Raw genomic sequence first — 22,339 nt, 5'->3', positions numbered from 1 at the left:
AATGGCGCCCCAAATGAATAACGCAGTACAGCAATGCTGTGCATTCCATTGCAGTGTAACTTGGGCCGCGACTTCATGACCGAGGACAAATGTGGGTGCCAAGTTTACACAGGTTGAGAACCACTGGTCTAAATAATATAGGGAGGGATTCCATTTTTCTTGCCATCCTGTTGAATTATTGAAAAATAATTCACAGATGGCACAATCCTGTGTCAGTATGGCCATCCCTTCAAAATATGCAGTGTTAGATTCTGCTGATGACGTGTACAAAACCTCCTGTTGTTAGGATTGAAGATGCCAGCATAGACTGTCGGTCAGAGGATAGCTGTAAAAGAAGAAAACTCTGTTTCCTCAGTATTTTAGAATTACCGAGGCTGATATCTTCTTTCTTTTCTGTGCTCCCAGGCTGCATTGGGTGAACAATCCTGATACACAGACTGCTGTACTAGCTGGCAGCACACTTGTAAGGTGTGTGTGTATCTCTTCCACAGCGTGACTAAACCTCATAGGTTACTCCGCACCAGGGGTTTGGCTTGAGGTTATTTAGTAGTGCCAAGTAGGTGGATGTTGTAATCCGTTCAGGGTCTTTTTGTTGAAACAAATCTTGTTTAAACATAAACCGAACTCGCCCAGCCCGATCCAGCAGGCAACAGTAGCTGCTCTCAAATAACACGACGTGGAGGGATTTCTGAGTGTCCTTTAAAGAATTACTATACTCTCGCTTTTCCAAGACCACAGCAGTCGGTAGGCATAAGGAACTGGATGTTTCTCCGTTCTGCATTTTGTTGGAACTTTGTTGCCAGTTTAACAGCAGACACATCTGACAGCCTAGACATCTCACCGAATGCCGAATGTTTGTTTTCTGGGTCGCTTCAAGCTAAGAGGACTGTATGACCTGCACATGATCCAGAGAAGGAAGTAGTTCAGTCTGAGCAATAACATATGGAGATCAGAGATTGTAGATGTTTTATGGAATGCACATTACATCTGTTTTCATGTCTGTAGCTTGTATGTTCTCCCTCGGATGATAGTCTGTAAATCAGAAATGGCAAGTCAGTAACAGGAGACCAATAAGCGCCCATAATGTGTGCCTATAGTTCAGAAAAAGCGGGGGGGGCGGCTGTTGGGTTCATATACCTGTTAGCAGTTTATAAATGTTGTAATACTCTGAGCATATGTTTGTCCATTGGAATCATCCCAAAGGTTTTCCTTTTCCTCTGGTATAATGTGTTTGTTTAAAGTGTTTTGTTTTAGACAGTAATTTCTGTGTGACATTAGGAGTATGGTTATCGGTTTTATGGTTATGTGCTAAAAAGCAGCAAGTACCCATTTGAAATTGTAGATGGTAAACTGGTATTTATTGGTTTATTAAATAATGTGCATCTCTGCATTACATTACTACTTTAGAATCACAAAGTAAATGATCATTTGGTTTACATATTGCTTGATGTCTATACTATTACAGTACAGAAACAAAGGGTTTGCATTTTTATTCTAGGGGGATATTAAAGTAAAAACAATATAATCCTTTTTATGCATCTTAAGCCAATTTCAAACAGTTATCATTTTAAGGAGCTTTTAAAACTATCATTTTATTGTGTTCTGACAGTTGTGTGCAGCTAATGCATGCAATGATGACATTCAGTTATTAAATCCTTTTATTCACAGGCTTAGGTTTTCTTTACACTTACCTGCAAACTAAGCTACCCTGCAAATCTGACAGTGATGGGGTTGGGACAAACCAGAACACTGCCAGGTGTGCTCCCAATATTGCCTTTGTATTCACATCTTGAAACTGTTGCTGCAACTGGCAGTGTTTTACTTGGTCCCGTTTTGGTCACCGATACACATAAGGGATGTCCTTGAGCTAGAGAGAGTCCAGAAAAGGGCAACTAAACGAATAAAGGGGATGGAGGACCAGAGCTATGAGACAAGGCTACTAAATTTAAACATGTTCATGCTGGAAGTAAGGAGATTAAGGGGGGGACATGATTTTGATGTACAAGATGTTCAATGGTGATAGCAACATCAGCAATAAATGTTTTATGGTAAACTCCATAACACAGACTAGAGGCCACCACCTAAAATTGGTGGAGAAAAGATTTAACCACATGGGGCATAGGGGCTTCTTTTCAGTTAGAGCAGTTAGGGTCTGGGACTCACTCCCACAAGCAGTGGTATCAGCTGAGAGTGTTGAATCATTCAAAAAGCATTTGGACAATTTCCTCAGAGACCGTAACATACAGGGGTACAGGTACCCGTTAAAAAGCAAGATCACACAAGGACTCATACACACGCATACACATGCAGAATCCCATACATACACGCAATAGGTTGAACTTGATGCACTTGTGTCTTTATTCAACCAAATACTATGCAACTATGTAACCCTGTTACTGTTACCTTTCCTGGACAGCTTGGTCTATAGGCAGATGTAATGGAAAATATAAAATGTGACATTTAAAAAAAAAAAAAAAAATCGCAGGTCAGTGAGCGTTTATACAATGCTTGCGTTTTTCATTTTATATTCATTGTGTTGTCAGCTATCTATGTAGATGTTTTTTTGGTTAACAGAAATCTATAAGAAATGGTTTGAAAATGAAATTATTAGGGTGTACAGAATACTGTTCATGTGAATTCATAAATAGAAAGGGAGATCTGCGTGTTGCGTTGCTTATGGGTTAAAAGAGGAGATACAACATGTTCTTGTGCACATAAAACAGTTTTGTTCACAGCATTAGGTAATAGTAATACAATGTACATAGCTCAGTTTCCATAACTCAGCTGTATGTATTTTTATGACTAATCACTACGCTTTGACATACTGTATGTGATGTGTTTAGATCATGCAGTCAGTGCTATGATATGCATTTCTGCAAATGTAACAAGGAGTGTTATTTTTTTTAATTTTTGTGTAGCTTTGTCTAAATCTTCGCAATTGCTTAGCAACAGAGAAATGCCCATGTCTTTACCAGATGCATACATATTTATGGGTTGCTAGGTTACCACTTTCTGCATTCAGTGATTTGATATTTCAGACTTTCTTTTCTGAATCCATTCTTTTTTAATCAGATTCTGCCCATACGTCAACTTTAACAAAAATTAGCTGTACACAATTGTGTGCAAACTGAAATGTAATAATGAACTTCTTTTTTTTTTTTTAAAGGGTGACCTACACAGAATGTTCTTGTAGAACAGCCTGTGGTGTTTGTCTTTTTGGTCTTTACAAAGTGCACCTAAAACCGATATTCAGTTTTTGGTGGATGGTTAAAGGAGAACTATGGGGTTAAGGCTTTTCCCCATAGTTATCCTTAGGGTAACGGGAGGACACAAACTAGCGTCCTCCCGTCACCCTAAGCTCAGTATACAGCGAGCTACAGCATACGGAGACGCCGCAGCTGAAGCGGATCCTGACAATTATGCCGGGATTCGCCAAGCTGCGTGAGTGACAGCTGGCTCTGCCTATCTAGAGGCAGAGCCAGCTGTACCCGCCCCCTCCCCTGTCCGTTCCGCCAGTCAGCGCTGGCGGAACGGAGCGGGGAGAGGGGGAATCCAGCCCCTCCCCTGTCACCCCAGAGAGCCGTGACAGGATCGAGAGGTGAGCGAACGCCGGTATGTGTTAGCTCACCTCCCGATCTACTGAGCCGACCTGTAACAGTCTCATTGTCACAGGTCGGCTAGAACTATGAGGTGAGTGAAAAGCACTCACCTCATAGTTCTCCTTTAAGGGTTTCATTACCTGCACATTTTTCTCATGGTCTCCAGTAGAGATATCATTCAGTGGTGTTATGCGTAGCAGCATTGGTCTCCTCTACTGGGATCTTCATGTATCCCTATAGAATATCAGCAGGTGGCAACACCACTTACTGTAAAATTGAGGTGAATCAGGTCAGCGATAGGCCGAAAAGCAGACTTCTCTGGAAAAGATCTTGCCACTAGACTTACTTACACTTTTAGGGCAGTAGAGGCCTACTTACTTGGTTTCAAGAATGGCCCTTGACATTGCCAAAGTGCTGCACATAATATTCAGTGATTTGTATTGCTACAGTAAGCTGTTAAGGTGCCCATACACCTTACAATTTATCTGCAGTTTTTCTGTGGTCAGATGGAAAAAGTGCAACCGATTGGCCCGTGTGGAGAATACTCCATCCACACAGTTAAGTGTAGATGGAGGAATCTGTTGCACCTTTTCCATCTGACCACAGAAAATCTGCAGATAATTGTAAGGTGTATGGCCAGCTTTAGGTGTATGCCCAGCTTTAGAGACTGCAGACTTAAGGTGTATGGCCAGCTTTAGAGACTGCAGACATGTAACGGGATATGTTCACAGACTACATACTATAAGAGATGGTCAGAGACTGCAGATGTGCTACAGAAGATGGTCAAAGATTGTGCATGAGGAAACATGCTACAGGAGTTGCTGGAGACTGGGGACGTGCCGGAGATATTCATAGACTGAATACAAGTTACATGAGACTGCCAGAAATCAGTGTTTATATAGTAGCTTTACAAATCAAAAAATAACTCCCCCGAAAAAATTACTTGTGCCACATTTAATGTTTCTCTCAAAAAGTGTTGGCTCTATATAAATCCTGTATAATAATAATAATAAATCAAACCATTTAAATACTGTAATTCAGTCAAAGGAAAATGTTTGGGTAACCACCTGGCTAAAGAAAAGCGTCAGCAGCGGCTTTGAGGGACACACAATAAGTGTCAAAGGGCCGTATGATAAGAAGAAAACTGTTAATTCACTAATACCCGATTGTCAATTTTGCCATTGTTTATGGTTTATGTGAATAATTAGGTAGCCGAGCATACAAATCCATTGTCTCGCAGTATTTGATTTTTTTTGTTGTTGTAGCTACAGTCTTTTACATTTAAATTCTAATCAAAATGTTTTTGAGTTTTTAATACATTGAGGAAAGGTTGAATTTCTATCAGAATTTTTATGGCTTTATGTGCCTCACCCCCCCCCCCATATTATCAAGCTGACACTGGATATAGAAAAGAGGTAAATGGTTGTTACAGGGCCAGCAATACAGATGTAACAGAGATGGTAACATTCCCCAATCTACTGGGGAAAAAAAAGTGTTTTTATTTTTCCTCTTAGAGATTTTCCATAAGATTTTACCCTGTGAACACAAACCGCAATGGTTCTCACTCAAGACCACTTCATTCCAAAACCAGTCGTCAAATCTTAACTGTACATGTTTAAAAACAAAGCAGGATAGAAGCAGAATAGTAGAGCTTCCATTTAAAGTTTGAATTTGATTAGACATCAGTATGGCTGCTACAGTAACGCAGGAAAAATGTAAATTAGAAGACAGGAAGCCACAACATTCTCAACTGATCAGTTTTTGGATAGTGTGAGGTGGAAAAAAAAATATCAGGAACGTTATTAGTAATGTTGAATGAAAACACCAGCCTTACACTTCACAGAACACGCATAATTGGATGCAGATTTTCAGGATTCTGTGCTGAAAACCTTAATATCATGGAAAGACTTAAGGAAATTACTTACCATTTAAAGTGACCAGCTTCTGGTTTAATGTACATAGATTTTGGTCATTTATTGTAGTTATTGATGAGGTAATCAGTTGTCTTCCAATCTTTTTGATTCCCCCATGTCTATCGATACCTGTCACGCAAGACACTACCAACCAACCATTGTTAGCATTCTACTGTATTTCATATTTTTGTCACATTTCTCAACTAATGTCAAGCCTAATTGAAGCCATACACACAGTATAATAACCATCTTTCTTTTCCCCAATGCTTATTCATGGCTGTTTAAAATAGATGTTCATATGAGTGAAGCCAAATAGGTAGATTGGATAAGGCATTGGTGGACTCTCTTTTTCAAGTGATATTGCATATCAATCTAACCATTACGTTCGAGGATAAGCCCCACCTTGTGTCAGTTGGTACCACTGCTGCATTATGTAGATGTCAACTTTCAGAAAACTGGTAGCTGGGAATGTTCAGCCTGCATCCTACAATGCATTGTTTGGTTCCTCTCAATAGATCACTGAGACTATGCTTTGCATTGTGGGATGTGGTGGGTGAATTCCATAGTCCGGACTGCAGCGACATTTTGACAAGCTGAATAAACTCATCACTACCTGCTGGTGCCTATTCTGCCATGACAGAGGTTTCAATGGAACCACAGGTTTTTTCAGAGGTTTCTAGGGCTTCCTCAAGCAGGGGCAGATCTCCCACCTGACGGTATCTGCAAAGTCACAGCTCCAGCATCACTTTGCAGTGCCAGCATGTGGGAACAGTTGGAGCCTCTTCCTTCATCTATAAGGAAAGTAACCACTGAGGCCAGTGATCTTTTTAGCCATCTGTAGGTATTGATCACACTAGCATACCATGAGCTGTAGTTAAAATTATTTTTAGCAGGGCTCCTTTGGACCAGAACGCTATTTTAAGGGTTCCTCCATGATAAAAAAAAAGGTTGCTTTAAAGATTAAAAAAGTGTTCAGAGTTCACATCCTTGCAAATCACTGGTGTGTGACTTGTTAGTTCCTTCTTGTAGTATATTGCTTTGATAACCGCATTGCTTTGTGTAAGGTTTACTATTTATCCTGTTGACTTTGTACAGAGTAATCTTGCTGTCCTTGTGTACTCTAAGTAGCAAATAACACATTTTAATACTCTCTCCACACTCTTTTATAATACTTTCTTAAGGCGGGCAGGTCTCTTTGTCAGCTTTCTTTGTACACATATCCTTCTCTGCATGGGTCATATAAGTTCCTTGGAAGCTTTCACAAGCTGCTAATATTTTTGCTATCCGCTTTTATAGCAGTTTTTAAAATGTTACAGACTGACAGATAGGAAACATTGTGACAATGTTATGCGTACACTATAAGTCATATTGCTGTTGGCAAAGGTTGTTCTTTGCTTAGGAAACTCCAATTGGTTGTGTTAGTTTAAAGCAGGCAAAGACAGGTCCCTGATGTTGTACTGTATAATATGTCCATTCCGGGTTAACCCAGAAGCAACATGGTTTGTTTGACTAATTTAGTTATTGCTTCATCATGTATATGTGATATGTGCAGAAATATAAACACAGGCAAGTACTGGGAAGTTATATCTATTTCATTGTGTTCTAGGGCTTGTTCCCCTAAAATTGTATACAAAATAGTTGCACTGATCTCAGCCAGCAAAAATGAATAGGTCAGTCCCCCAAGCAGTGATATATAACTATGATGGAGCCTGGTGAGTTCAATCCAGACCTTGGATTGAACTTGGTGAGGGGGAGTATAATTGAGTAAAGGGCTAGGAAGAGACTGTCACTATGCCCCAAATTAGCAGACAGAGTCTCTTTAATGTGAACTTTGTCAGGAGAACTATATGTGTTGCAAAGTTTTGTTGAAACTTTATTGCAGATCCTTGCTGCCTCTGTTCTGAAGTAGAGATGAGCCTAGGCTTGGTGCAAACCCAGTTTGCCTAAAGTTTGGCCAAGCGTTCTCAAAAGAAGCACCACTCCCCCCTCCTAGGCCAATGAGTAGCAGCATTCCCTGCCCCTTTGTGACATATAGCCTCGGGACAGGGAACGCACCTTTGCACAACTGATTTGGCCTGGAGAAGTGCATGGCAGTTATAGTTTTAAGCATGCTTGGGTGAACTAAGTGTGCTCCAGACCAAGGCTTTAGTGTCACTTCAAGTCTCAGGAGGTCAGCTGTGTCTGAGATGTTGCAACCTCCTAGTTTGGCACCAAAAAACACTTCCAGAATGTCACTTAGTTTACAGCCTTCCCCTGTATACATTTTGGCTAAACAACTATTGCAGCCACATGATTTACTGTTTGTCTTCTTGAAAAGCTATGCCTAAAAAGTGACCATCGAGTGTATTTAAAATAAATATGTCTTCCTTCTTAACATACAGTACTGCAGAGATGAAAGAAGGTTTTTTCAAATGCCAACACGTGATGATAGTCTTTGTCAGAAATCCCATTCACATCCATGATGCAGTGTGTACCTGAAGACATAGGGCAGACATAACAAGGCATTACAAGGACGTCTATGAGACATTGTGAAATCACAGCATAATACTTTTATAGGTCAATAGTGAGAGGAGAAGTGAATGGCTTTGCACTTGGGAATAATTCAGTGCTGAAACAGAGTCTAATGTAAAGTGATGTGTACATTTTCAGTTGTCATAGAAATGTCTCCATGGATTTCCAGTCATAGTTATGTTTTAGACATATGACTGTGTCTGCTGCTTTGGGGCTAGAGTCATGAAATCCAATATATTGTGCAGGCAGTTTCACATGAAGTCTTTATTATGCTCCTACTGGTCTGTGGTTTACGGTGGTAGATGTATACATTGTTTGCAATAAATAAGAACAGATATATTTGCACATATTGTTAATGATCAGTGAATGAACCAAAGAGTACAAAGTGCTGAAGTTATTTGGATCGATTCCAAAATCAATCTGTTGAGCAAGTGGAATCGGCTGCCAAAATAAAGAATGAAAACAAACGTACGAATGTCCCAGCAGATGGCATTTCTTTTTTATCTTTTATGAACTCCCTGCACCTGAGGGCAAATGGCACAAGCTGGCATGTAGTTAAAATGCTTTTCCCACACCAGACCCTACGTGTCCTGTTCTTCAAAACAGGAATGACACCTGCTCCATAAGGCCTTGCATGGGTTATGTCATCTTGTTTGGAAGAAGCCAGGATTGGATGTTAAAGCCCAACTCTTGTTTTAAATGCTGCCTGTGTCTTTGTTGAAGAGATTTCTCCCTGCTTCTTCTTCAGTCTGACACGCGTCACCTGGACTGGAAGTGAGAAGAAATGTCCCCAACAGAGACACAAACTGCAATACAATCTTGACAGAGGTTCCAAACATTCTCACTGTACTAGAAAATGAGACAATGTGTTTTTCTTGCTGCTTGTTTCCCCTTTCAGGCCTCATTCACACTGCCGCGCGTATACACGCGTACGTGCGTATTGTACCATATGCAACATATGCAAATAAATGGCTCCATACGCGCATGGAACCATATATTTGTGTAGCGTATATATGCGCAAAAACAGAATGGAACAGAGATGCGTCCGAGCGCGTACAGCACATTAAAAATTCCATTACGAGTGATGCATTCTGGGATTGCATATAGTGCACGCATAGACGCTTGTGTATACGTGCATAGACGCGTATATACGCAATATACAATTTTGCTTGCGTTGTGTGTAAATGAGGTTTTACTGTCGAACACCCAAGATATAGGAAATTGGGATATTTTCACTTCCTTCGTGTCCTGTCTAACATCCTCCAAGACTGTGGGAGAAAGCTTGCAGACCGGGATATACAGGTGAAACTCGAATAATTAGAATATCGTGCAAAAGTCATTGCAGTAAGTGCTGCAAAAGGGGCCCAAACCAAGTACGGAGTACATATGCATGCTTGTACTTTTCAGAGGTCCGATATTGTTCTATGTACAATCCTTGTTTTATTGATTGCATGTAATAATCTACTTTTTTGAGGTTGTGGATTTGGGGTTCTTGGGGTTTTCATGAGCTGTAAGCCATAATCATCACAATTATGACATCACGGCTTGAACTATCTTGCTTTGCATGTAATGAGTCTATCTCATATATTAGTTTCAACTTTTAAGTTGCATTAGTGAAATAAATGAACTTTGCACAATATTCTAATCGAGTTTCACCTGTAGATAACAATCTAAAGTTGACTGAGGTTGGCACTCTTTGCCACTCGCATCTTGCCATGGCTCACTTTCTCATGATGGACTCCTAAACATTTAAAGTGAGCACACAATTGAGACATTTCAGCAGATAAGCGGAATTCACAGAGTTGTCTTTTTACATTTTTATAATGAGCATCAATGGTGGTTTTATATAATCAAGCAAGGAGGGTATATTTGATATTGCGGGCCCCTGTGCATTTCTTTGTAAATCTTTCCTTCAGCGTACACTCTGCAGTTGTTTACTTATAAATGAAATGAGAGAAATTCTATGCCTATAAATATGGTAGTAGCTTGCTTGAACTTTTCGCAGGGGGTGTATGCAACATTCATTATGATACTGGATCTGCATGCAGATGCAGTATGCTAATGAAGCCATTCATTTCCTAGCAAATTGTGCTGAACTCTTGGAATATGGTTCTACTGGCTTGTGAATTTACATCTGGCAAGTATCAACACCTGCTTGACTTGATTATGCAGAATACTGAGAAAAAGTGCCGCCTCTAAAAAAAAATAATTACTTTTCTTTCAGCACTGTGTAAGTAACCCTTCCGTTTGCTGTTTTTTCAATTACTCTTCAATGGTTTCATCATGCATGTAATAGAAGTTTACAGGCTTCTTGAGAATGGTGAACTTAAAGATAAGTTACACATCCTCTGACTAAGGGAACAAGATGGTGTAAAGAACACTAATGCTGGCCATACACTATTCGATCTGTATCATTTAGTCTGCAGGTTGAACAAAAAATATCTTGCAGGTTCCTCCAACCACACTAAACAGCATGAATGGACCAGTCTCCCAGTGAGGCTACTGTATTCTGCCAGATGGTAACCACCACTGTCAGAATACATGAACAGGGCAATCTAGGTGATAAATGGTACCTCCTATATATGTTTTAGATGCAGTCTTCTGCAACCCAGACCCACCAAATAACAGAATGTTATAGCCAAAAGGGTTCAACTCTTCTAAGAGTTTTGCATGCTGTCCTTGCCCCTCTTGCCTCCATTATATTTCTTTTGGCCCATCACTATAGGAGTAACACTCCTAGGAGGGGGTGGAGCAGAACACCACATTAAAGAATAACTCCTGGCTGGAGGGAATGCTGTGGTTGCTGGCCAGCTCAGAGATTCGGGTGAGCATAACTTTGTTATTTTTGAACCTAAACAAACACTTAGCCCTTGCAGTGCGGGGGTAGCCTCACTGCATGGGTTAATACAATTTGTTACTGGAGTTCTTCTTCTTTAACAGGGGGGATTATAATGTGCCAGTTAAAGTACTGTGAACTGGATCCTCTGGATGCCTGTGCTATGAAGATTTGAGCACGCTACATTTGGTGCATATTTTATAGTTCTGACTGAACTACTTGGGTCCCAACAGTTTGTGTGTGTGTGTATCAGTGAATAAAGATGCCCTCCTTGGGATGAGTTATCTTCTTTGTAATGCTGAATGTTCTGGAATGCTTTTCTGTCAATCCTAAATATTTTCAGGCAGCTGTTGTTTTAAAATACTGATGTTAAATTGTCAACTTCCTCTAATTCTGAAACAATGTAATGAGTTTAATAGACCAGCTGCGGAACTTTACAGATATGGAAGAAACAACAGGTTCCCACTTGGCTACACAGACAGAACTATCTGTAAAGATAGAACTTTACAGATAGTTGTATACACAGTAGGTATATGTGCAAAGTAGGAAACAATGGATGCTCAGCTATATTTTCACAAACTGAACTAATATGTTTTCAAAGTTTTTATTGGTTTCCATAAGATCTTTCAAATCCGGCTTTTAACAATTGTGTCCAAATCAGCAAATTCAATATTTCTCAAATCAACATTAACTTTAAACTGAACTAATATGAATCATAAAATGTCTTCCTGTGTTTCATTGCAGGATTGCAGAGACAGAGGACAGAGAATACCCGTCAGTGGAAACAGAGGATAGTTCATCTGAGAGCAAACACAAGCCAACAAGTAAATCCTCTGAGATCTCAGACACGGCGAATGTACCCCAACAAAGCAGGGCAAGATCTGGGACCCTCCCCAGTGATTACAGATTTGTGAATGAAAATGTAAAGTACAGAAGCAGAGATATTGGCTATTCAGCTGATCCTATTTCAGAAAATCAGATTGATGTCAAGAATTTCCCACAAACTAGTGAAGGAAACCAGTGGCAAGATGCAGTGCCTGTGAACAAGAAACGTGGACCAGCACCACAAAGACCTCCTCCACCCAAGCTTGACAAATACTGGAGACAGAACGGTTCTACATCTTCTCTTGCCACTTCCACTGAATCCTTACTGACGACAGCACAAGGGAAAGGTGTTGCTCCTTATTCTCCTGCAAGCCTAGATGCCGTTAAGCCTGAGACGACACCTGGCCACAGTCCAGGGGTGCCTTCTGATAAACACTTAAGTGTCATTTTGCACAAATCCCAGCCCTCTGGGTCACTGGAGAATGTTGGGCAGCACCTAGAGAAAAAACCCGTCAATTCTGAGTCTGAAAGGTCTCCAAAGCCTTGCTATCTGCAGAAACCTGGGATGGAACCTTCACGATCACCGTCTCCTCAATTTGCTCCACAAAAGCTTACAGATAAACCTCCATTTATGGTTCAGGATGAAAACATGGCAAGGTAGATATTTAATAACCTAACACTGACCAGGCAGCATCATTTCGCAACAGTCTGTGTTGCTCACAGCTACCAATCAAATTCAGATTTATACAGAAAGTTAAAGTGTCTGACATTTTTATTGGGTGCTGGAAATAACCTAGTTATTTTTTCTACATTTAAAGTATATATCAAATCGAAAAATGTTTTAGGTTTATGACAGAGAGGGAAATCATTAAAACCCTTGAAATTTTTTTTTTTGTTCTGTGTGTCTCACTGGAGAGAATTCCTCCCACGTTCCCTCCTGGAGACATGAGAGGAAGTGAGAGAAAATCTATCCCAAGAGAGGGGAAAAGTCCTTGTTCTAGTAACAACCATAACATTTTGGATTTCTCATCATGATTCAGAAAGAAATAGTGAAGGTTGATCTGTTCAGTGTTGACACTGACAAAGGTTTTAGCACAACCTCTCTCTATGCAAAACAAAAAAAAAACTTTTAACCTCAGATATACTTGATGGTGCTATTGAAAGCTTAGTATGTTTTGGTCAGTATGGTACCTTTTTTTGTCTTGAAAGGGTACTTTTCCTCTTAAATTCAGCTAGAATGCTAATACAGACACATGGGAAATTTACATTGATTTAGATTGGTTGGGATTTTGTTAAATAAACTAAATTGATATACCTTGTATATAGCTTAAGAGTAAAAAAGAAAATATTTACCTAGAAATAATTACTATAAACTGATTTTGAAGGGTGACTCCGCTTTAGTTGAGAGGGGGAAAAATTATTTTCGGCCCAATCATATATTTTGCTTGGATTTTAGCAAAGTTAAATGCACATTTTTACCTGCTTTAGGTTTTTGTTTTTTAGGGGAAATGCTTCCAACCCTTCCCCTTTGTAGTAAGAACATCTTTACTGCTGTTGGAGGTGCCTGTTCTAACACCCTCCAAATAGACAAGACGTGAGGGGAAGTCTAAACATGGACACAGACCATAATTGTTACTTTGAATTTCACAGTACAGAAACAGATTTCAAAATTAATGGCCATTAAAAAAATGTAGGTTTCCCCTCTTCTCTGAACCGCAAAATGTTCTCTGATTGAATAAGGGGTGGTGACATCAGGGTCCACCCCTCCTCCAATTAGAGATTGCCTTGTATTCATTGATAAAAAATGTGCTCTCTGTGCCGAGTAAGCGACCCTCTGTGTTTTCAGAGCAGAGGGTAAGTTGCTCAGCGGCATACAGGACCTGCTATAAAGCACTGTCTGACAGGGCTTTACAGGATCACCCTGGCCTATCAGGTGTAAAATATGCATACTTATATTGGGCCAAGCTTGACTAATCTAAATATTTATACGTGGAGTTAAGCTTTCGGTTAGGACATTATGCATTAATACTTATTTGGTGCATATACTTTATATTGTACTTATACTTTAATTCTTATGTCTAAAATGGAAAGGTTATCATATTTTACACTGCCATAACATATTTTTTTGGGGAAGCCCGTGGTGACACAGGATGCCTCCTGTTACAAAATACAGGAAAAACTGGGTCAGAAAAGTGATTATATTTCCACCTGAAGGCATACACAATACAGAGTGCTTTGTATTTCCTTATTGGCAGTAAGTAGGTACTCTTTTTATAGCGGTCTTTCAGTTTTTGGAATTGTGATTGTCCATTGTGTTCATTAGTACTTAATATTGCTGCCTGTAGGTCCTCTGTTGCAGGGCTAGACAAATCCCAGGATCCAGGTACCCAATGCTCCTTTAAAAGTACAGCTGACGCCTAACTAACAACCAAAAAAACAGCAAGGGGACTATACTATAAAGGGTAACAATATGCTTGAAAAGCAGCATTGGACAAACCATGAGTTTTCACGCAAGCAGTAAATGAGTCCAACAATGTCCACCATTGCGCTGCTCAACCTATACATGAGCTTAAGCATTGACTTCCAAGTTGAAGCATGGTACACCTGGGTTCCTCTGGATACTTGCATTAACATCTTGCTGACACTTTAGTCAAGTTCAGTGCAGGCATGCTTTAAACTTAATCTTTTAAATTGGTTCCAGGCTCATAGAACAAACATCTCCTTTAAGTATATTTAGAGCACTCTGGCAAATCAAAAATCCAGGACACCCTGTTATGCAAATATTGATCACAGTTTCTGTGGTTATGCTGTGGCCTTGACCATGTGCTTGTTCCCCCCAATTCCTGGCCCGGTGGTTGTGGGGGTCCCGGGTAGGGGGGCTCACCTGCATCTGGGTACCCCCTTTCATAAAGGGGGCACCGAGATGCCCCCCCCCCTTGTGAATGAGTAAGGGGTAGTTATTCCCCCTACTCATTTACCAGAGAATGAAGTAAAAAGTAAATAAACATGCAACACCTTGAAAAAAATCCTTTAATTGAACAAAAACAAAATACATTTTTTGACAAGTCCTTTGTTTAAAAAAAAAGAAAAGGCTCCAATGATGCAAATCAAAGCCGGTCATGTCGTCCAGTGATGTAATCCAATGTCAATCATGATGAATGATACCCACCAACTTGCCGGAGAAATAAAAGGCCCCTCGACTCGACAGCTTACACCGAACTCCCGTTGCAAACGACTGGTCTGGCCCGAAAGCCAACAAATGGGCGGAGCAAGTTGTGATGTCACGACTTGCTTCGCCACGACAGCTCACTGTCCTCAAATGACATGTAAGCAAATGGGCGGTGCAAGTCCCGTGACGTGGACTTTTTTGTTACAAAATAGCCATACCGGGCTGCAGTGAATGGCCAAAGAGACTTTGGCTCACTTCGGTTCGGTTATTTATTAGGCCTTCGGGGACTTAGTGAATAACCCCTTAAATAGTGTACATAATAATACAAATATAACCCTTTTTCCACCAAATTCACAAAAATGTATTCAAAATATACAGATCTGTCTTAAAAATGGTGGTACCCCACTTTTTCCAGTCCTGCGCTAAAATTGTTCCATGGTCCGCATGGTTGGTATACTTCCATATGTATAACTTGTTCTTGGCATTGTCAATATGTTCTGTATTTGCTGGTAATCTTTTCGGGGGCAACAGCGAGGTTCAGAGCAATGGCCAGAAACACTAACAAATTCAGGTATCTGAGGAGGGGGCTTAGTTACACTCACGGTTAATCTTCATTTTTACATTTGCAGCATTTCCCTTGTATTGTGTATAATGGCAGAGCTGTCCTTTGCTTGACCCCATGTATTTTTTTTTTATTCTAGTGGCTTTTACATGTGTATGTTCAGAAGGAAAGTTAAACTTATATTTGTGTTATCCTGCCATGTAATTTTACAAAACAAAACCTAGCATTTAGATCTTGTGACCTCTTAACTGTGATTTAGCTGAGATTGTGGATGCTTTTCTAAATCCAGTTTCTTTGCATTGAAGTTCCACATGTTTGCTCTTTTTATAAATACCTGATTATCCAGTTTGTTAGGGATAAGCAAACAGAATAACAATTTGTGGTTTTTTTTAATATTCAGGATTGAGCGAGTGATAGACAACACTACAGTGAAGATGGTCCCCATCAAGATTGTTCATTCTGAAAGTCATGCAGAAAAGGAAAGCAGGAACAATTTGCTGAGTGCTATTGAGCCTCCTGCCTTACACACTGCTGTTGGGAAAGATCAGCTCAAGACTCTCAGCACCTCTGAACAATCATATTCTCGCTTTTGTGCTTATACAAGGCATGGGTCAGACCCAGAAGAACAGTCCAGACTAATGGACAGTCAACCAGTCCTGGAATCCTCTGAAAACACAAAAGAGGGAGCAATCTCTTCACTTCCAAGTTGTAACTCCAAGAATAAGGATTTGATTTATGCAGACTTGAAGTCAGAAGAGCTGGTAAGAGAAATAGTAGATAAAGACAAGTCTCTTGCAGACATTTTAGATCCTAACACCAAAATGATGACCACAATGGACCTCATGGAAGGAATATTCAGAAAGGATGAACATCTCCTAGAGGAAGCCCAACAACGAAGAAAGCTGCATCCAAAGGTTCCTTCTCCAAGACCTCCAGATGAAAAGTATGTATATTAAATAGCTTACATGGTGTGATGGCATTTAATCATTTACATTGGTCATGCAGTAAAGACTTTTTATTTGACTTTTGGCATTTACTAATTAATTACATACACCTAGATAGATTTGTCATGCTCAAATGACAACTGTACAATTTCCTTTAAAGTACACCTATACAGATACCACAGATTGTTACTCTTTGTATGCAACCTCCCAAGTTGCAGATGGACAAGAGTGTGTGGACGCCCCTCCAAACTGAGTTCAGGTGCTATTCTACAACAAACAAAAAGAAATTGTAGACCATTTTGCATTTCAAGCTTTGTGGCAACAGTGTGGAGAAGGCCCTTCTCTGTTCCATCATGGCTGTGCACAAAGCCAGGCTTATTCCGTCATCCAGTCCTAGGATCTATTGCTTAATTGCAACAAGTAGTCATATCTCCAAGCTGGCTGTGATGTCTGTCAGGGCTGTGCAAATCTTTGGGCTGGGTGGATAGACTTGCACATCATTCGGCAGATAACACAGCTTCAATGTATGTATTTCATCTGTGCATTTAGCAGTTTGCATGGAGTTTAGTTTTAATTTATTTCAGACCATGACTGTGGAAGGCAGATACAACAAAAGAATAATTATAACATTTTCAAGATAGTTTGTGGAATACATGTACAGGCAGTAAACCAGCTAGACAGTGGCTGGTAAGAGAAATGACAAGTAAAGGGGATGATGTCATTAACAGTAAAATCATATCAGGTGAGACATTCTTGGTTAGTACAGACAACAAAGCCCCTTTTTTTTTTTTTTTTATGCAATGCACAATTTACCTTGTATAGCAGAAGAAGAATATACAGTTGTGTGAAAAAGAAAGTACACCCTCTCTAGAGTCTATGGTTTTACATATCAGGACATAATAAAAAGTATCTGGTCCTTAAATTAGGTAAATACAACCTTATATGAACAACAATACATGACCCTGTGTCATTATTTTATTTTACAAACAAAATGGATAAGCCATGTCTGCAAAACGAAGTACACTTTATAATGCAATAGCCTTTGGCAGCGATAACTTTAAAGCCTTGGTTCTCAACTGGTGCGTCGTGACCCAAAAGTGGGTCACGACCCCATGTTCAGTGGGTCCCCATGCACCTTCCACTTTTCTAGGTGACAGGCTCATCAGCCTCCCCCTAGCGCAGCACTGTCAGTTCTTTCGCCATGCAGCCATTCAAAATATGCTGGCGCCGAGTGCCGAGCTTGAGGTAGGGTGGGCTCCATCCATATGTGCATTGCTTACAGCTCCCTCGCATGTCCTGTAGAGATGCCTGGACCGCAATCGCACCTACCACGCATTTTGGTGTGAGAAGTGCATTGCATTGCAGTTCATTTGAATGGCACCCCAAATGCACCTCCCAACCACAGTTCTATTGCCCGAATCGGAACATGCAGTACCGCAGTGCCATGCGTTCCATTGCAGTGCAACTTGGGTCACGACTTAATGACCGAGGACAAATGTGGGTCCTGAGGTTACACAGGTTCAGAACCACTGCTTTAAAGTAATTGTTTTATGTGTGACTTTCAGTCTCTCACATCGTGGAGGAATTTTTGCCCACTCTTCTTTACAACGTTGCTTCAGTTCATTGAGGTTGGGGATAAATTAGGATGCATTTTGGGTCCGGAAACAATCTGGTCTGGAGATGATAGAGGTGGTCACACTTGCGGATGATCATCTAATCATCATCTAATCAAGAGCATTTCATTAGCATCACCTGGCTGCTACTTAGCCTCTTAATTCCTATGGAATCAGTTTGGGTGCACTTCGTTTTTCACACATGGCTTCTCCATTTTGGCTTTGTTTGTAAAATAAATAATGACACAGTGTAATATGTCGTGTGTTTTTGTTGGTCATCTGAGGTTGTATTTAACTAATTTTAAGACTGTTAAGGACCGGATGATTTTTATTTATGCCCCGATAGGTAAAACTATAGAATTCCACGAGTGTGTACTGTCTTTTTCAAACAACTGTATACCCTTGTACAAGGCATTTAGGTACCATAATACCATAATTTCTAGCAGCCATAGAATAATTATCAAGAGAATTTTAAGTATGCATATACTTTCATTAGAAGCCCCATGTTTCTACATTTTCAAAAACAAACTCAATGCTGCAATTACAGCTTTGTTACACTGAGTTAGTTTAGAGAAAAAATAGTTTAGCCAGCAAAACTTGGTTTTCAGCTCTGTTTATCAGACTGAAAACAGATCAGTCCTCTGATAACTCATTCTATTGCTGCAAGAGGCCAATAACACTAAAATACTGTGCTCTGCAATGTATACATTGACATTTGTTGCATTGGGCAGCCAGAGCTTCATCTGCTGGCTGGATACTAAACTGCATATTATTAGAAAAATGTATTATTTACCTGACCACAAAAAAAAAAGTTGTCTAATACCACTATACATTCTTTTTGTTTCATTTTGTTTATAATAGTAAAGAGTTGAATGTATGATTTAATTGCTGTATTGTGCCAGAATGATTTGTTGGTAAAGGTGGTAGCAAGCTATCCGAACCACACCAAGCTCTTTGTTGCTGAGACTGGTCTTGTAAGTTTGCCAGCTCTAATCAGCCACATTGCGGTGTTTGTATCAATTTATATAAACTTAATTTGCAGTCACTTAAATAATTGAGTTGAAAATCTGGTTTGTCTAGGCGAGTCTCAACCTGAGAAAATATGTGCAATATGTGCATGTGCGAAGTCTATTGTGACTTCACTCATTACTAGGCTTAGGCTAATGCATATGGGTAGCTACAGTATAGGAAAGTATTTGGCCTAGAACAGTTTACCCAAATACTGGTGGAAAACTGCTAATAAAAGTTATGTGTTTGATGCGCTCATTGGCTATGGTAACTAGAATGATCACTATTCACAAATGCAGGCCAGCATGTCGTTTAAGGCCCAACTGAATACATTTGCGGTGCATCAAAACAGGTGTACAAAGTCTAAGGGACCATTCACACCACATCCAGATCATCTCCAGACCAGACCAGATTGTTTCTGGACCCAAAATGCATCCTAATGTATCCCAATGCTATTTCTGGCCTCTGTTCACCCCAGCGAAGCCCGTTCCAGACCAGACCAGAAAAATACTGCACGTCTCATTTTGTCTGGTCTGGAATGCACTGGAACTGAGGCAGGTTCACACCATGATCTGGACTAGATCTGGTCCGGGAAATGGTGTAAAGCTGCCCTTAGGGCCTGTTTATGTGCTTTGTGATAATGCACAGAAATAGGTGCAGTTTACTATAATGCACACATACTGTACGTTTGTTGCTGTGTTGTGCCATTAATTTTGCATAGCGCCCCAATGCACATGTGCTGGATGCTGCAGTGCCTTACAAAATAAATGTTGCAAGAGCTTGATGTTAATGCATTGAAGTTTGAATTGGCTGACTAACCGCAGTGCACGCATTTTTGTGTGTTTCTGCATGCTACATTAGTCAGCCCATTTAAAATGAATGTGCATGGTGTGAATGGGGTCTTACAGTTTATCTTGTTTAGAAAAGAACCACAGCCGAAGGGAAAGGTCTGTCCTTTTGACAGAATGCTTTAATGCAGGACCCTCGCTCTTTGTGTGGAAGAATTTAGTGTTTTTTTTTTTTATTATTTGGATAGAATATGGAAGAGTTAGGCCACCTTGTTAAGTTTTTATTCCTGCCCGTGTCTCCTTACTAAGGTCAATTCTAAAAATTCTGAGTTGTCAATAAAGCCAGAGATGAGGGAAAATCCTCCATTAGAGAGCTTTTCCTGCGACAACTCTCTAAAATGCGGAATCCATTTACTTTGAAGGGATTTCCTCATTTCTAGTTGCATCTTCAAGACAGGAAGTAAAGGGAAATCTCCCCAGCCTAACACATGCAGCATAAAGCAATCTAATTAGCAGTTGTAACCCTTCTGTACTCTGACTTAAAGTAAATAAAACATTTTTGGTTTGCATACACATTAACAACATATCTTGCGTCTCTGTGGAGCTTAGCAGATGTCTTTCACCGAAATCAGGCAGGTGCTCTTTTTGCAAGGGTTGCTTTTTGATTCCAGCTTTCATTGACAAGAAGTTAATAGTTCAAATCCGCTACAGCCGATTGTTGTTTAATAATCAGAAATATGCCCCACATGTTACATTACTAGGCCATTGTCCAATGTATAATGTTGTACTATGTTATCCTACAGAAAAGAGGACCAGAATACAACTGCAGCAACTTCATTGACGACCAGTTCTACATACTACAGCACTTCCGCACCCAAAGCTGAGCTTCTCATCAAAATGAAAGATATGCAAGAGCAGCAGCACACTGAGGAGAATTCAGAGGAAGAGCTGGGCCATAATTTATATGAAAAAAAGGTAACCAATTGTAAATTCTACCAGTGTAACTCTGAGAGTCGTCAGATCAGCAGATTGTGTCACCATGGAAATGAGATCATTACCTGAGCACAACTGAATAAAACTTGCTGCATATAAGTTTCAACTGGTTTTATATCGAACCCTAATGCAGTGTCCAAAAAATATATGTAAAGGACTTAGAAACATTAAAACCTGTCAGTTGCTGTTCTTCCTTCTCAAACTGCCGTATTGAAGGAGAAAAAAATCTGCTTACATTATACAACTTTTCCTGTTGTGCTACATGTAAGCTATTCTGTCCACCATGATGATATACTGCAGGGGTGTGCCACACACAGCTCAGAGTATCAGGTCCTTAGAGAGATGATGTAAAATCCACACCCCCTCCTCTTCTCCTCCAATCACATAAAGCTTTGTATTCTTTGAGAAAAATACAAGGCGTTTTGTAAATGGGCAAGTAGTGGGGGGGGACTGGGAAGCGATTAAGCACTTCACCGCTCAAGTCAAATCATTCACTCCCCACAGCACCTGGAAGCCAATTATTTATGTACGGGATCTGGCTTGCTGCAAGTTTAGATTTTTATGCTTTCCAGTAGGGATGTCCCGATGCCACTTTTTCAGGCCCAAGTACAAGTACATCCCCTCCTGTACTTGCCGATACCAATTACCAATACTTTTTCTTAAATGGACAGGTGACTTTAAATGATCCATAGTACAACTACATGTTATGTACTATGGATCATGATTTAACCTATTCATGTTAGCAGGGGAGAATTGTAAATCTATTGCTGGAGTGTAGTGGAGGTGTGTGCTGTATATATGTACTACATATACATTACGCACATCCAGTACACTATAGCAATAGATTTACAGCCAGCCCCGTCCCAGCTTCCCTCACTCACAGTTTCACTCCGATCCCTGTTGCCTCACGTGGTGCCTCTTGTAGTCGGCGCTGGGCATGATCGCTGCATCGCGTCTCGCTGCTCAGCTTGTGTGAGGCGCTCGCAATTCTGCCCTGCTAACATGACTAGGTTAAATCATGATCCATAGTACATATACAGCACATATTTTTATTTGTGTCATTTCACATACAATTCCATAAATTACATAATGATATCATTAACCTCTACATATATGGCTATTTCATATCTAAAATTTCTTAATTTATTCTTAATTACAGGTGAAAAATATATCATAACAGATGAAAAATACTAGTACTTGTGATTAATTGAATAATAAACTAACCTTTCACCATTACTTATCTAGCCATAAAAAGAGAGGGCAAAGAGCATTATATTGTCTGAAATGCCACTCAATTACGGCCCCGTACCTTTTCTCTTACCCTGTTTATTCATAAAAAAAAACCCTATCATACCCACTCCTTCATCCATCCCTCCCCCCCTCCCCTCCTCCCCTAGATCCAAACTTGTTCCCTCCCCTAAAAAAGGAAAAGGAAAAAAAAAATGTAAAAAAAATTGCACAAGAAAGGGAAAAGAGGAAATATGCTATTCCTCCTTTTTTTTTAATTTTTTTTATAAATATCGTTGCATCTCTATTAAGCCAATAAAAGCCCTCCATGGTCTCCATTTTTCTACAAAT

General features: G+C 40.0%; 1 protein-coding gene across 1 annotated transcript in view; it reads left to right on the top strand.

The window, feature by feature from the left end:
- The window catches only part of LOC108796645 (protein Shroom2-like), a gene marked incomplete at its 3' end in the record, with an annotated part of 173,721 nt that extends 152,978 nt beyond the window's left edge, over nt 1-20,743 (top strand). The window contains exons 6-8 of the mRNA XM_018568141.1: nt 11,604-12,341; nt 15,816-16,358; nt 20,572-20,743. Of these exons, the coding sequence (XP_018423643.1) occupies nt 11,604-12,341; nt 15,816-16,358; nt 20,572-20,743 (1,453 nt within the window). The remainder of the gene's footprint in view (nt 1-11,603; nt 12,342-15,815; nt 16,359-20,571) is intronic.
- Nucleotides 20,744-22,339: the final 1,596 nt, after the last annotated feature.

This window comes from Nanorana parkeri, unplaced genomic scaffold (genome assembly GCF_000935625.1).
Source record: "Nanorana parkeri isolate BGI_ZX_2015 unplaced genomic scaffold, ASM93562v1 scaffold1143, whole genome shotgun sequence".
Classification (NCBI taxonomy): domain Eukaryota; kingdom Metazoa; phylum Chordata; class Amphibia; order Anura; family Dicroglossidae; genus Nanorana; species Nanorana parkeri.
This window is presented reverse-complemented; position numbering and strand designations above follow the sequence as displayed.